Source organism: Panulirus ornatus, chromosome 58 (genome assembly GCF_036320965.1).
Source record: "Panulirus ornatus isolate Po-2019 chromosome 58, ASM3632096v1, whole genome shotgun sequence".
In the NCBI taxonomy this organism is placed as follows: Eukaryota; Metazoa; Arthropoda; class Malacostraca; order Decapoda; family Palinuridae; genus Panulirus; species Panulirus ornatus.
In genome coordinates, this window is record NC_092281.1 from 28,927,463 (window position 1) to 28,940,610 (window position 13,148).

The window sequence follows — 13,148 nt, forward strand, 5'->3', positions numbered from 1 at the left end:
TCATTTGGCCCGAGACTCTGTTCTTTTTTTGGAAAAGTAAAACTGGAACTGAGGATTTCCAGCCCCAGCTCCCACCCCTTTTAGTCGCCTTCTACGATACGCAGAGAAAAAGTGGGAAGTATTTTCTCCCTTATCCACTAGCGCCAGGAAACAGACGAAACCCCATCCCCTCATATACACACATATACATACTCGCACATATACATATACATGCACATACGCACATATACATATATACACATGTATATATTCATCCTTGCTCGCCTTCATCCATTCCCGACGCCAACCCGCCCAAAAGGAAACAGCATCACTACCCCTGCAACAGCGAGGTTGCGCCCAGAAACAGACGAAAAAAGGCCATATCCGCTCATACTCTCTCTACCCGTCATGTGTAATGCACCGAAACCACAGCTCCCTATCCAAATCACAACTCCCTATCCTCATTCAGGCCCTACAGGCCTTTCCATGGTTTACCCAGACGTTTCACATGGGGGCATGTGAAACTGACAGCTAGTCGACCCCAGTATACCACATCGTTCCAATTCACTCTATTCCGTGCACGTCTTTCACCCTCCTGCATGTTCAGGCCCCGATCGCTAAAAGTCTGTTTCACTCCATCCTTCCACCTCCAAGTTAGTCTTCCGCTTCTTGTTACCTCCACCACTGACATATATATCCTCTTTGTCAGCCTTTCCTCACTAATTCTCTCCATAAGTCTGAACCATTTCAACACACCCTCTTCTGTTCTCTCAACCACACTTTTTATTACCACATATCTCTCTTAGACTCTTCGTCGTATATCAACTGAGTTATATTTCTCTTTTGTGTCTCCCCCGATGATGCAATTATTACCCGAAAGTGCACCTGGGAACTTATCGTGTTTCATTTTCCCCGTGGACTCATAGGAATATATATATATATTTATATATATATATATATATATATATATATATATATATATATATTTTTTTTTTTTTTTTTTTTTTTGCTTTGTCGCCTTGAATAGCGCCTCAGTTGCTCGTGCGGTCTTAGGTAACAGAAAAAACAAAAGATCGCAGCTAGTGATTACCTTAAAGATTTTACTTTCATAATTTGAATGTCAAGTGTTTTACGCAAGATAAATCGTCAGCCTATTTCGGGGCTTGTAACTTTATACTTACAGCAAAAAACTGTTGACTAATGAAAAACAATTTATCTTAAAGTAATAATCACCATAAATCTAACAGGCTAACAAAATTTCTAGGGAAAAAATCGTTAATTTGCTTGTGACAGGGAGTCAGGTACAGAGAGATACATATTTAGCCAATTGTATACATGCAATAGCTATCGAGGCTTCCCGACTAGCCCGCTAATGACAATGAAGCCTAGAATAATATTTCACAAAACAGCTGCCTCGCAAACGCGGGAGACAGCGACAAAGCAAAAAAAAAAAAAAAAAAAAAAAAAAAAAAAAACAGCTGCTGTAACTTTAGGGTGGCTGGGCTTCGCCATTAGTACGAGTGACTTGGCGGAAGAAAGGCACCTGAGGCCTCCCAGCCAGCTTGCTAAAGACGGGGGCTACGTTTTTCAAATAACTACTGTAACTTCAGGGTGGCCAGTCCTTCGCCGCGCATACAAGAGACTCCCGAATGGACTCTAAAGAAGAAAAGGTGATTGTGTAAAAGTGAAAGAGAAACACTCAGTTTCTTTGGTTGACAATGGTGACTAAATAGGTGCTATTGTATGAGGTGGGATTGTAGAATATGCCCAGTTTGGGCATCTATACGTGTCTCTTCGCCACATAGGAAACTAGTACAGTAGAGAACCTAAGATAAATGGGTAAGGGAAACATGTATATGGCATCTTGTCAGCAAAAATAAATCGAAAGGTAAACAAGAGGCTGTCAAAGAAACAAAACGGTTGCAAAGGACCCGGTGTGTTGGCATGGGAAAATCAAAGTTATGACATACTAGCATGACGAAACAAGCTCTAACTGCGGAAAACGAAAAATGACAACTCAATACAAAGTTAAAAAACTAACTTTCCTATAACAGCAAAATCAAGGTAATATTGCAGGGAACACGAGAATCTTACTACAAAAGCATAGCAAATCTGACATCCTAAAAGTCATCTGGCATTCAATCCAAGGGAAAATGAGCAAGAATATAATCTGACAAGTGAAATAAATTGTATTGCAACTTGACGGAAAATGTTGGTTAATGCAGACTGCATAAAGGAAATCAAGAATGTCCACCTGAGGAATAAAACAAGATACTATCTTAGTGAGAGACGGGGAAAAAAAAGAAAAAGGGAAACTTCAAAAGGGAAGCCATATCTAAACCTTTGTGATGTTTATCTGACATTCTACGTGCCAAGTCATATAGTGCCGTCTACTGTTACTTTCACAATGTCATATCAGGATACTTACGGTATATCTGTCACCAACGAGTACTTGAGGCAGCATAACACTAGCACTACTTGCATTAACTCTCGTATTTTCTCTATTTTCTTTTCAAAATCAATTTTTCACACACGGTGTATCACTTAAACAAGACGTGTTGTTTCCACGTGATTGGCTTGCCCGTTTTCGTGGTCAGATTAAGATCCATACTATATAATGATGATATATGTATAAGATGAAATATTGTGAAAGAAAAATAACTATTTGACTTTAAAAAACGATTGATATTACATTCTTGATACTTTGCTCAAGTTTGTCTTTTTTGAATTGATGATGATATTTTCAAATACATATGATTTGATTATTTACACGAGGGGTACCAGGGTCCCACCAAGCGGTTTTTCGGTTTCAAGATTGAGTCTTTACCTCTAGTTCCTCTGGTGACACACAGGCCCGAAGAATTTATGTGCACAACAGACATGATGCTCTGAAGAATAATGGCTACGTACTGGTTAGTCAGAACCATTTATCTTGTTTACAGTTGACGAACGAGGAATGAACAGTTTCTAGTTGCGTTGTGAGAGCGCGTGCTCTGAAAAATGAGTCTAGGAAAACAAGAAAATGACCCAAAAATTGCTAGTGTGACGCCGCCTTTAAGGTATATTTGTCACCGACAACTTTTCATAACTTTTGCATAATGCTTGCACTTACGTAATTCTACCTATGTCGTACGTTACGCGCTTTTCTTTGTTACATCATACCTCAAGTGCTGTTCCTTCTGCCATAAATCACTTGATATGCATGTATCTCTCTCTCATTTATTTCATGAACTATCTTTCTGCATGTGCAAGTGTCTATAGCTTTTGAATAGAGACCATGTATATCTTTTAGTGTGTTTATGTGTGTCAGCATATGTATCTTTGTATTTTTGTACTTTTAGGGAGGAAGCTTTCTTAAAGTATTTTTTGATTTTTCGATTTTCCAATGCTTCTTTTGTTTCACTTTCTCTTCTTTTAGCTTGTTCCCCGTGTTCTCGAATTTTGCTCAAACAATACCTCCTAACGCCCTCTATGCACTTTTCTTGCCGAGCTTTTAAGTGGGTCCCCTCGCTTTCATTCTCGGTTATATGCAAAGAACAATTCTATTTGTACTGAATATATTATTGACTCGTTATCAGTAACCGTGTGTTTGTGTGTAATTACTCTTTGAGTGTTACACGGGGAAAGGGTTGTCCCGTCTCTTAACTTTGCCGAGCTTTTAAGTGGGTCCCCTCGCTTTCATTCTCGGTTACATGCAAAGAACTATTCTATGTGTACTGAATGTATTATTGACTCATCAGTAACCATGTGTGTGTGTGTGTGTGTGTGTGTGTGTGTGTGATTACTATTTGAGTGTTACACGGGGAAAGGGTTGTCCCGTCTCTTAACTTTGTATGTATGTATGTATGCACACATGCACACACACCCTGACTTTTTTTTTATTCAACCTTTCTTCTCTGATCATCCCTCACCTGTGTCCCAACACCATGATAAAGAATTGCATGTGTCTGTTTAAAAATGTACCCGTTTCCATGCTTTGCATAGGACATATATATAGCATCTCAGAGCATCCTTCTGTAGATATAGATGTACTAGAACGTTATTCGTTTTCTTTTGAGCGAGACAATTTGAGTTGAAGCTTCAGCCACCTAGAACTGAGGTCTGAGGTAACTAGTGAAATGGATGGAGCCAGGTTTACAATCTATTGAGATCACCACAATTGGCGCACAGAATACGCTGGATCCTTTTTTCCGCAACGTAAATGAATGATTTGGAAATACGAGTTTGGAGCGCCGCTAAGTTTTCTTGGCCTATTTCATTGTTGCGTACTTTGGATGAAAATAGTGTGTCAGCTTTCTGTTTTCATTTTTGTTAGAAGACGAGTTAAGTTTTCACGTTTTCAAATTCGACCATAAGTTAAGAATTCCAGCAGCTTGGTAAAAGTAAAAATAGCGTTGCTTGTTTAAACCTATCATCAGGCCTGCTAGTGTTATATGAATTGTTTTTTGATAATATTTTTTTCATTCCTATGCGCTCCAGCTATTACATGAGCAATTGATAAAACGCTTGGATTTAAGTTGATGTTATCACTTTCTCTGGATGTCTTCAACTGGCTGGATTTCAGCGATACTGAGAACGATTAGGGGCCCATGTTGGGCGAATTTGAAATTAACAAACATTCGGTTTATCTTTTGCAAAAATATTGGGAACATTTAACGTAAACTAAATGGAAATCTATATCAGGTAACGGTTTCGTAGTACCAGAATAAGAGTATGAGCGGGTGGTTTCAAATGAATGTTGGAATGTGTCTTGGTTTTGTAACACACCATGGTTATCTACCGTTTTTATGGATGGAGCACTGCGTGAGTTGAGAGCGAGGTGCAGAGATTGTCTCGTAATACACAGGGTGATGCAGTGGATTTTGACGAAGCTGCCGTCTGTAGATGATGCTGTGTTGTTCACTAAATCAGAGAAAGAGCTGGATAGTATGGTCCGCCGTTTTAATGATGTTTGTGGGAGGAGGGTGCTGAAAGTGAATGCGAGTAAAAGCCAGACACCAGTTTCTGTAGGGAAGGGGAAATCACAAAGTAATATCGGTTTGTATGGTAAAGAACTGGATGTTTGTGAATGAGTCTACATATCTAATACTGCAGTTTAGTATGGAGGTGGTAGGATGGTTGAGTTGTAAGAGTCATGCGAAGGCGAAAAATTAAAGGTGCACTGAAAGCTCTGGAGAATGGGAAAACTGAAGCTGGAAGTATGCAAGAAGTTTGCTCGGAGTAATCGTCCCAACGGTGATGCATTGATATGAAACCGTATTCGCTAGAGTTAACGTCAGGATAGTTGAAGAGAAGACGTGAGTAACTAGTATAATGGACATTAGGAGGATAAAAAGAATACTGAATGAAGGTATAAGATAAATATGTGGTGTGAAGAGATCATTAGATAGGTAAATGGGTTGAAAGTCCTATAAAGCTGTTTGTAATTGCAGAAGAGATGAAAAACTCATAGATTGGTGTGGCAGGAGTAGAGAGGCATACAGATGGTTCAGAAAGAAATATCTGTCGACATTTCATCTAACTAAGGAGACGCACATGTCGGTTGTGGACTTGATGCATTATGATCTAGTTTATAGTTTGACCTAACCATGTTGCTGCTCTCAACTACTTCAAATGGTAAATTATTCCATGTGTTATCAATCCTGGTGAAGGATAAATATTTCACTTCATTCGAGGTTGAAACGTTTGCTAAGAGTTTTTATCCACAACTATGGGAGAATCCATGCGAATCCATCCTTAGGTATTTGTTACGTCGAATTCATCAAAGCCTTTGATAGTTTTGAATACGTTTATTAGATCACCTCTCCACCTTCTATCCTCTAGGCTAAATAAAGTTAAATCGTTTAAGCAGCTTTCACAGGATTTGTTTCTAAGTTTGAGAATCATCTGGGTTGCTCGCCGCTGTGCTACAGTCTGTCCATCTTTCTTCAAGTAAGGTGACAAAAACTGAATACAGTATTCAAGGTAGGAACGCACCAGTGAATTATAGCTAGCGATGATAATTACCATAGAAAGACCTTCCTATGAAATCAAGAATTTTGTCCACCCGTTTTGTTTTACTGCTTCTATTCATTACTTGGTTTAGAACACTAGAGATTAACCAAAGTCTTTTCCCTCATTTGCCTCTTGTAGTTCAATAGGATTCATATTGCAGATTGCGTTTTCATTTTTGATACCGATATATAAAGATGTTAAGATTAGCTAGCTTCTGCCGGCCTGAACCTGGCTTCGCTACATGATTCCCACTCCAAACACGGCCCCTCCATGACTCACAACCTCGCCGCCCGGTCTTCGACCCAGACACCTTGCCACGGCCCTTCACTCCCCCGACTCCAATGCCTCTCCTTCCCCTGACCCTCATCTCCTGTACTGTTCTCCCCTTCCGAGACCCTGTCTCCTAACGGCCTTCCCCTGACCCTCATCCCCTGCACTGTTCTCTCCCGAGACCCTGTCTCCGCACGACCTTCCCCTGACCCCCACCCCCTGCACTGCCGTCCCCCTCCCCCGCACGGCCTTCAACTCCCCCGGATTCACACCCACTGCACGGCCCTCCCGTTCCCCAACCTTGTTTCCCCTGCAGATTTGTCAGACATGGACGATTTCGTCGAAAACCATTTTGAGCATCGTTTATTATGTGATAATATTAAAATTCATTTTACATTTTTTCTTCCTGAATAAGGTTTGTAGAAGTTAACCCACTACAGTCAAACTAATATGACTAATTTCTGAGCAGGTACTTATTACATTTTTTGAATATCAGTGTTACACCGGCAAACTTCCAATCCTCTAGAATTTTTCTTATGGCAATTAACTTAATGAAAAGAAATCAAGGATTAACCATCTAATTTTTGCCTCTCATTGGTCGTGGATAAAACTTGTCTGGGTCTGCCGTGTTTTTCACATATGATGTTGAAAGCATTTGTAGTAGGTTTACTCTCATAGCAATGGAGATGGATTCCGGACTTGAGCTGTCTACAGTCGTACATTAAGATTTTTGCAACTGACTCGTAGTCCAATTGAACCAATTCACTCACCGTCTTCCTTCTATTTTCAACAATATAAGCTTCATGCTGAGGTTTGATTTGATGTACGACTCTCTTATTTGCTCTATGCAAATTTATGTAATTCTCTTATCATGTTGCTTACTGGTTGGTCTCTTTCAGTCTATTATAAGCTACTTTCTTGAAATGAAGGCTCTTCTTTACGTCATCGTTCCACGAATTCGGCTTCATTTTGCTAAAGGACTTTCCCAAGTTACATCCATATGGGTTTCAGTGGCGATATCATCCCAGATTTGCCCGGTAAAGTTAAACTTGGCAAGTTTAAAATCTGATATATTTTTCACGACTTTTATGTTGACCAGCATTACAGGCTGTGTTAAAAATCTACCTCAAAAGTAATTTGTCGATGATCACTTGTACCGAACGTGTCTCAGATTTCAAGATAATTAACGAGATGTTCATTTGCAGGCTGAACTAAATATAATAAGTTTCGTCGAGAGTTAGGTCTCTTAGTTGAGGCATTACCAAGCGAGCAGAAACTTAACATTTTATCTTTCTCAGGCCATACCTAACCTCTCAAAACACATCAATACTGTACCAAACGTTTTAAAGATTCTCATTACTTATTAAGATTCTTATTACTTATTAAGATTATTATTACATAGCTCTTGAACTGATCAGATATAACAAATGAAGAAGGCTTGCTTCACAATCTCCCATTTGATTAATTTCAACTTAGTAATACGTCCCCAGTGACTTAAAAACGTTTACGACACTCCCTAAAACTCATCTTGTATGTCTTGATTTGAACCTTCACTCAATATCTCAAGACAAAAGGTTAGTAAACCAGTTGAATGTCTGTCTCATAAGTTCTATGACTGGAGGATGTTTAACCTTTACTTTGTACAAGTACGGAGAGGACTGTTTTTGTCGACGCTCTAGAGAACATAGATCGTGATCCTTCCTCCACAACTGCCGGTTCGCCTTTCCATGATACTGTTATCATGATCGTATAGTTACAAACAGCAGTTGAGATTGGTATATGTCAGGAACCAATGTTACATGATACAAATGATAAATGTGAGAAAGTACTTCTGGATTTGAATATCATAATCCCTGCCAGATCTGTGAGTCCATCCTCTGCCGTATCTGTGAATCCATCCCTCTGCTGTATATGTGAATTCATCCTAGACGCATGAACTCGCAGCTCAATTGGGGTTATCACAATAGAGCAATGACTGGTGAGTACATCTGGTCTAAACAAGCAACATATGACGACAGTTATAGTAAAGGATGAAACAATCACTTGGGCTTCTTTTATCACCACACTGTAACCCCTGGTGCTAAATACAGGTGCTTTCATGTCACTGCTGCCTCTCTTCTTTTGAAAGACAACTTCTCAGCCATAATCAGGTAATCGTTCCTAATAGCTACTATCAACAACTTTTAAAAGGCAAGTTTACCGTGATGCAAAAGGCTCATAAACCGTTCCTTCTCCTCGAATCAGTTATCTACCTCTTTAACCCATTTTTATATTTCACTTAAGCTGGCCTCGATGAGGACTTGATTTCGTCGTGAAGCCTTACCATTAAGGCATTAAAGACAGTCTTAAAAAAGATTATCTCTATCATAATTATCACCAACAGATTCATCGAAGTTTCTAATCACCACCCATGAGATATTTGCAAATTTAGGTCTTAGGGAATTGTTAGATAAACTGTCATAATTTTGGCTGAAAAAATATTGAAGTACATTACAACTGAAATCATTCAGAATTCAACCAAGTTCTCCACCTCTGTCCACCTCTCTACCATCCCTAAGATTTATACTTCAGTCTTGGAACTTAGATTTGTCAATTGATTCAAAGTCTTAAGTGATTCTCCGACCTAATTTATTAAACACATACACTGGCAAATCTCATAGAGAAACAAGGATATTCTGTACATTCACGAAAGGAAGATTTTATTACTGCTAGAAGCCGTTCCATGGGTTACTTCACATCACAGATATGTAACACAAGCCTTCCACCTTAAAGTTACCTGAGGACACATGTACTCTAGCGTCCGTACCCGTGGCCAGAGTTGCCCTTGGCCCTGCTGATGGCCTTGGTAGCGGCGGCCTGAGCCTGCGCGGCCGCGCCTGACGCATCCTCCAGGTCGTTGAGTGCTACGTATTGCTGTTGGTTCAGGGAGTTGGCCGCCTGCTGAGCCTGCCAGGCCATGGTCCTCTGGGCAGCCAGGAAGTTCTGCTGCTCGGCCAGGCTGTTAGCTGCCTGGTTGGCCAGAGCCCTGGCCTCGGAGAGGATCTGAGCGATGTTGGCGGCCAGACTGTGGGCCATGGAAGCTGTTACCTTGGCCGCCTGATAAGCGATGTTGGCTTTAGAGGCCAGAGAGCCCTCGGCGAAGGCTGCGGCCTGCGCTCCCTGTGCCGCCTGCGTAATTTGTGCTGCCTGAGCCTGCTTGCTGGCTGCCGCTGCCTGAGCCGTCTGTGCAGCAGCACTGGCTGCAGCTGCGGCACTCGATGCTGCTCCTGAAGCTGCGGCGTGGGCTGCACCTCCTAGACCTGCGGCGGCTGCGGTGGCTTGAGCGGCAGCTTGGTTGGCAACATCAGCGGCACTGGGACCATGTCCACCGCCACCCCCGCCGCCGACCACCAGGTAGCTGCCTCCACCACCATGGCCGCCAATACCGCCACCATAGCCACCATGAGAACCGGACGAGTACCCTCGCTTATCCTGGAGAGGAGGAAAGTCATGGGTCATTACAGAAGATATGGGTCTGTGGTATCATTGTACTAAGGACCATAATTTCTCAAAGGCAAATAGTAAAGATGAAGACCAATTTTCTGTCGGACAGGTCCTGGTGAAGGCGAGATGTCAACCGCCATCAATTTTGATTGAGATTATTTAGGATTTCGTTTCCGGTTGGTAAGATAAAGAATCTTACATCTGGAGACGATCTATATTGTTACAGTTAAGTAACACCAAGTCGCAGTGCCATCACTGGCTATTAGTGAACGCATTTCACCTCCACTAGTCCGCTCTAACACTACATCCACAGTTAATATCGCGCGGATGTCCAAGATACATTCTGATTAACGCCGTCGGACTGGCACACCAAACTACATTCATCTTGAGGGCATTAAGTAAAATCTGTTGACATGAGTTTTTGTTGGTCATTACTGATCAGCAAACGAGGACGTCAAACTGTTCGTGTAAGTGGTTGAGGTTAAGGATGAGGATGAAGAGCAAGTGACCTGGAAGCCGAGTAGAAACATAGTATGACTCAGTAGAGTCAGGTTGACGCGTCGCACATGTAAGGCTACACAGTGTGGCATAAGAAAACTCCAACATTCAAAAGTTAAAAGGTGTCACTCATCAAACCCCGTTTACGGTATGTTAACGCGAGCGCCAACCATATGTTAACTTAATTCCGTTTAATATGATGGAGTTCCTCTGGATTTTTCTTTATGAGAAACGACACGAGGGTATTATTCTAAAAAAAAAAAAAATCGTTACGTGAGCAGGCATTGACAGTTTGATGAGAACACTCGTCAGACTCAAAGGTGAATTTGGTGGTTTCGTCAGTCTAATTACGTATCATGGAATTTTCTTATTCCACCTCTTACACACATTTATGGAAATATGTTGATGGTGACTTTCTCAAAGTTCATGAAAACGTTCTTGTTCACAACCTGAAACTATGCATTATCAATTAACGCCGATAAACTTAAGTTACAAACGTTAATGAAAAATAAACCGATGATGAATCGATGAATATACCTTAACTTTATGAATATATTAGTGATACCTCCAAATATCCATCATTCTGCCGTTTGCATGGAGCAGGCATTCGATTTTATCACCGGTCTCACATAATGGGCATCTCAAAAGCGAGAACCCACAGGCAGAATTCATGATTTACCTACAGCTCGACAAACGTCCAAATTGGATGACGAACCTACATCTCCGTGATGCCCATTAGTCCAGATGACGTATGGACATATGGAAGAATCACCAGTTACCAGTGCCTACAGCGTCCAACACTGTCAGAGTCTTCGATCACCATCGCCATTTGACACCCAGCATTACAGTTCCCACCATCAGCAAACACACATATCGCCCTACATCCTATTCTGCTGCTCCTCACTTTAAAAAGACAAACTCACCCTCGTAGCGTTAGTCTTCTTTTCCTCTCCAATCACCCCTGAAAAACAGAAAAAAATTGTTTCTGACTTTTAAGGTTCAAAACAATAAAAAGTTTAGATTAAGATACAAAATATCTTCAGCTTATCATGAGATTATCTAAATCATAAACATACATGATCTACACTTGCATCAATGTGAATATATGTATCTTGACGTATGATAAAATATATGGTGTTACGATTATCCTTCACAGAACATAAGCACTTGTTGGTACTTTGAATATTTTAGGTTACCTTCAGAACTTTAAGGGTTCAGAAGAGGAGCCAAAGGAAGCTGAATGTGAATGCTCGAGAGAGTGAAATGGCTCTGTTTAAAGTTGGATACTAAAAGTGTGAGATAGGACAATAAAAGTCTGGAATGAACTAAGATGTTTTTTATATGTTTAAAGATTATATTCAGTGAGAACGAAAGACACTGGAACACTAAACACTAAAGACAAGTGGCTGGAGCTTGATAATTACGACTAGTTTTATGTTACAATAGTCTGGCGCTATGAACCAGACTGATGACAACAGCAGTTCAACATACCCAGAAGTAGGCCTACACAAGTGCAAGACGAGTTTGGAGAAATTTAGTACTGTACTGTAGACGTAGATTATGGGTTAGGTATGACTGGATTAGGGAAAAATGAAAGATGGGAGTTCTGAGATGGAATGCGAATATGGAAAGGATTAGTGGTAACAGGATAATGAAAGGGTGTATTTGTAAGTAAGATAAGAGTGAAATAAATACCAAGAAAGAGTTGGACGGGGTATCGTAGAGAGGATGTGCGAGATTTTTCTTACTGCGCACCAGTGTATGGAGTCGTACAAAGACGGAAGTACGAAGAATTGTGAGAAGTTTACTACTGTATACAGATAGATGGTAATTATGTAATCCCCTCTTCTAAACCTTAAGGTTCTCTAATAATATCCCTGACTTGACTCACCAACAACAAGGACGGCGCACAAGACAACTTTTAACATCATGAAAGTGAACTGTTAACAGGTGGAAGGCAAGACTATCTGTGACTCTGTCGGCGCCTCCCTTCGCTTTATATACCCGACTAAGCTGCGTCTCGCCCAGAATGAGTTTACTGAAGCACAGAGAACTCCCATGAAAGTCTCTTGCATCACTGGGCATTGTAGTACTGTGCGTGTCGTTGACCGACCCTCTATGAAGCTATTGTCTTTTTCCTTTTAAACAGACGATGTTTCAGTGGTCGTGGCTCGGGTTAACGTTAGGTACGAAGTTACGATTAAAGTAATGATTGACTGTTCTTCAAGCTGGACTTGCAAGATAGCTTATCGGTAGGTTATGATTTCTCATTCTGAAGTATAGGGCAGTTTCTCCTCATTACATTTATATGAAAAAGCAACCATGAGGGAGATTTTAACGATTCAGTTTAGTATCTACGATAATTTTTTTTTGGATGATAAAGTAGTGTCCAGGGAAAATTGGGAACTATAGGAATAGAGATGTTCATCAAACCTTGAGAGAAGTACAAGGTTAACATGGGATATGTTTACCACACCCAGGACGACATGGTTATCGAGCGATTACTCATTTACACAGCTCACCGCGAGAGAAGTTCGATAGCTGCTTTGTCACAGTCGTTCTGAAGCTTGGAAGTTCTGATAACTACTTTCCAAGCCAACAAAATCCCTCACAGATTGCCTTCTTCCAATATTCCTTTACCGTTTTCTTTTCTGCAAATTTCTAATTTCTTTTTAACGTTCTTCAACGTTTACCCTTGTGTTTAAGTCTTTAGGCATCTTTCATTCTGTCCACATGTTCCTCCTACAATTGATTTGTGTTGGTAACCCCGGGAAAATTTACTGTGCACCCCATGCTCATCCTGTGAGCGGTAGCGCAAAAGGATTACAGGGGTCACAAAGGGTCTTAGACCCCAGTGGGTTGATATTACATATGATGTCAATTTTAGTAATAGGTATTTCATTACATACTTTACGTAGTTTTAT

The 13,148-nt window shown here is 40.8% G+C and overlaps 1 protein-coding gene across 1 annotated transcript; it reads right to left on the bottom strand.

Annotated features, from left to right (window-relative positions):
- Nucleotides 1-8,865: 8,865 nt before the first annotated feature.
- On the bottom strand, nucleotides 8,866-12,195 carry LOC139766806 (uncharacterized). The gene is made up of 3 exons (XM_071695725.1): nucleotides 12,116-12,195; nucleotides 11,148-11,185; nucleotides 8,866-9,714 (listed from the first exon to the last, which is right to left on the bottom strand). The coding sequence occupies exons 1-3, from the start codon at nucleotides 12,153-12,155 to the stop codon at nucleotides 9,037-9,039; spliced, it is 756 nt and encodes a 251-aa protein (XP_071551826.1). The 5' UTR covers nucleotides 12,156-12,195; the 3' UTR covers nucleotides 8,866-9,036.
- Nucleotides 12,196-13,148: the final 953 nt, after the last annotated feature.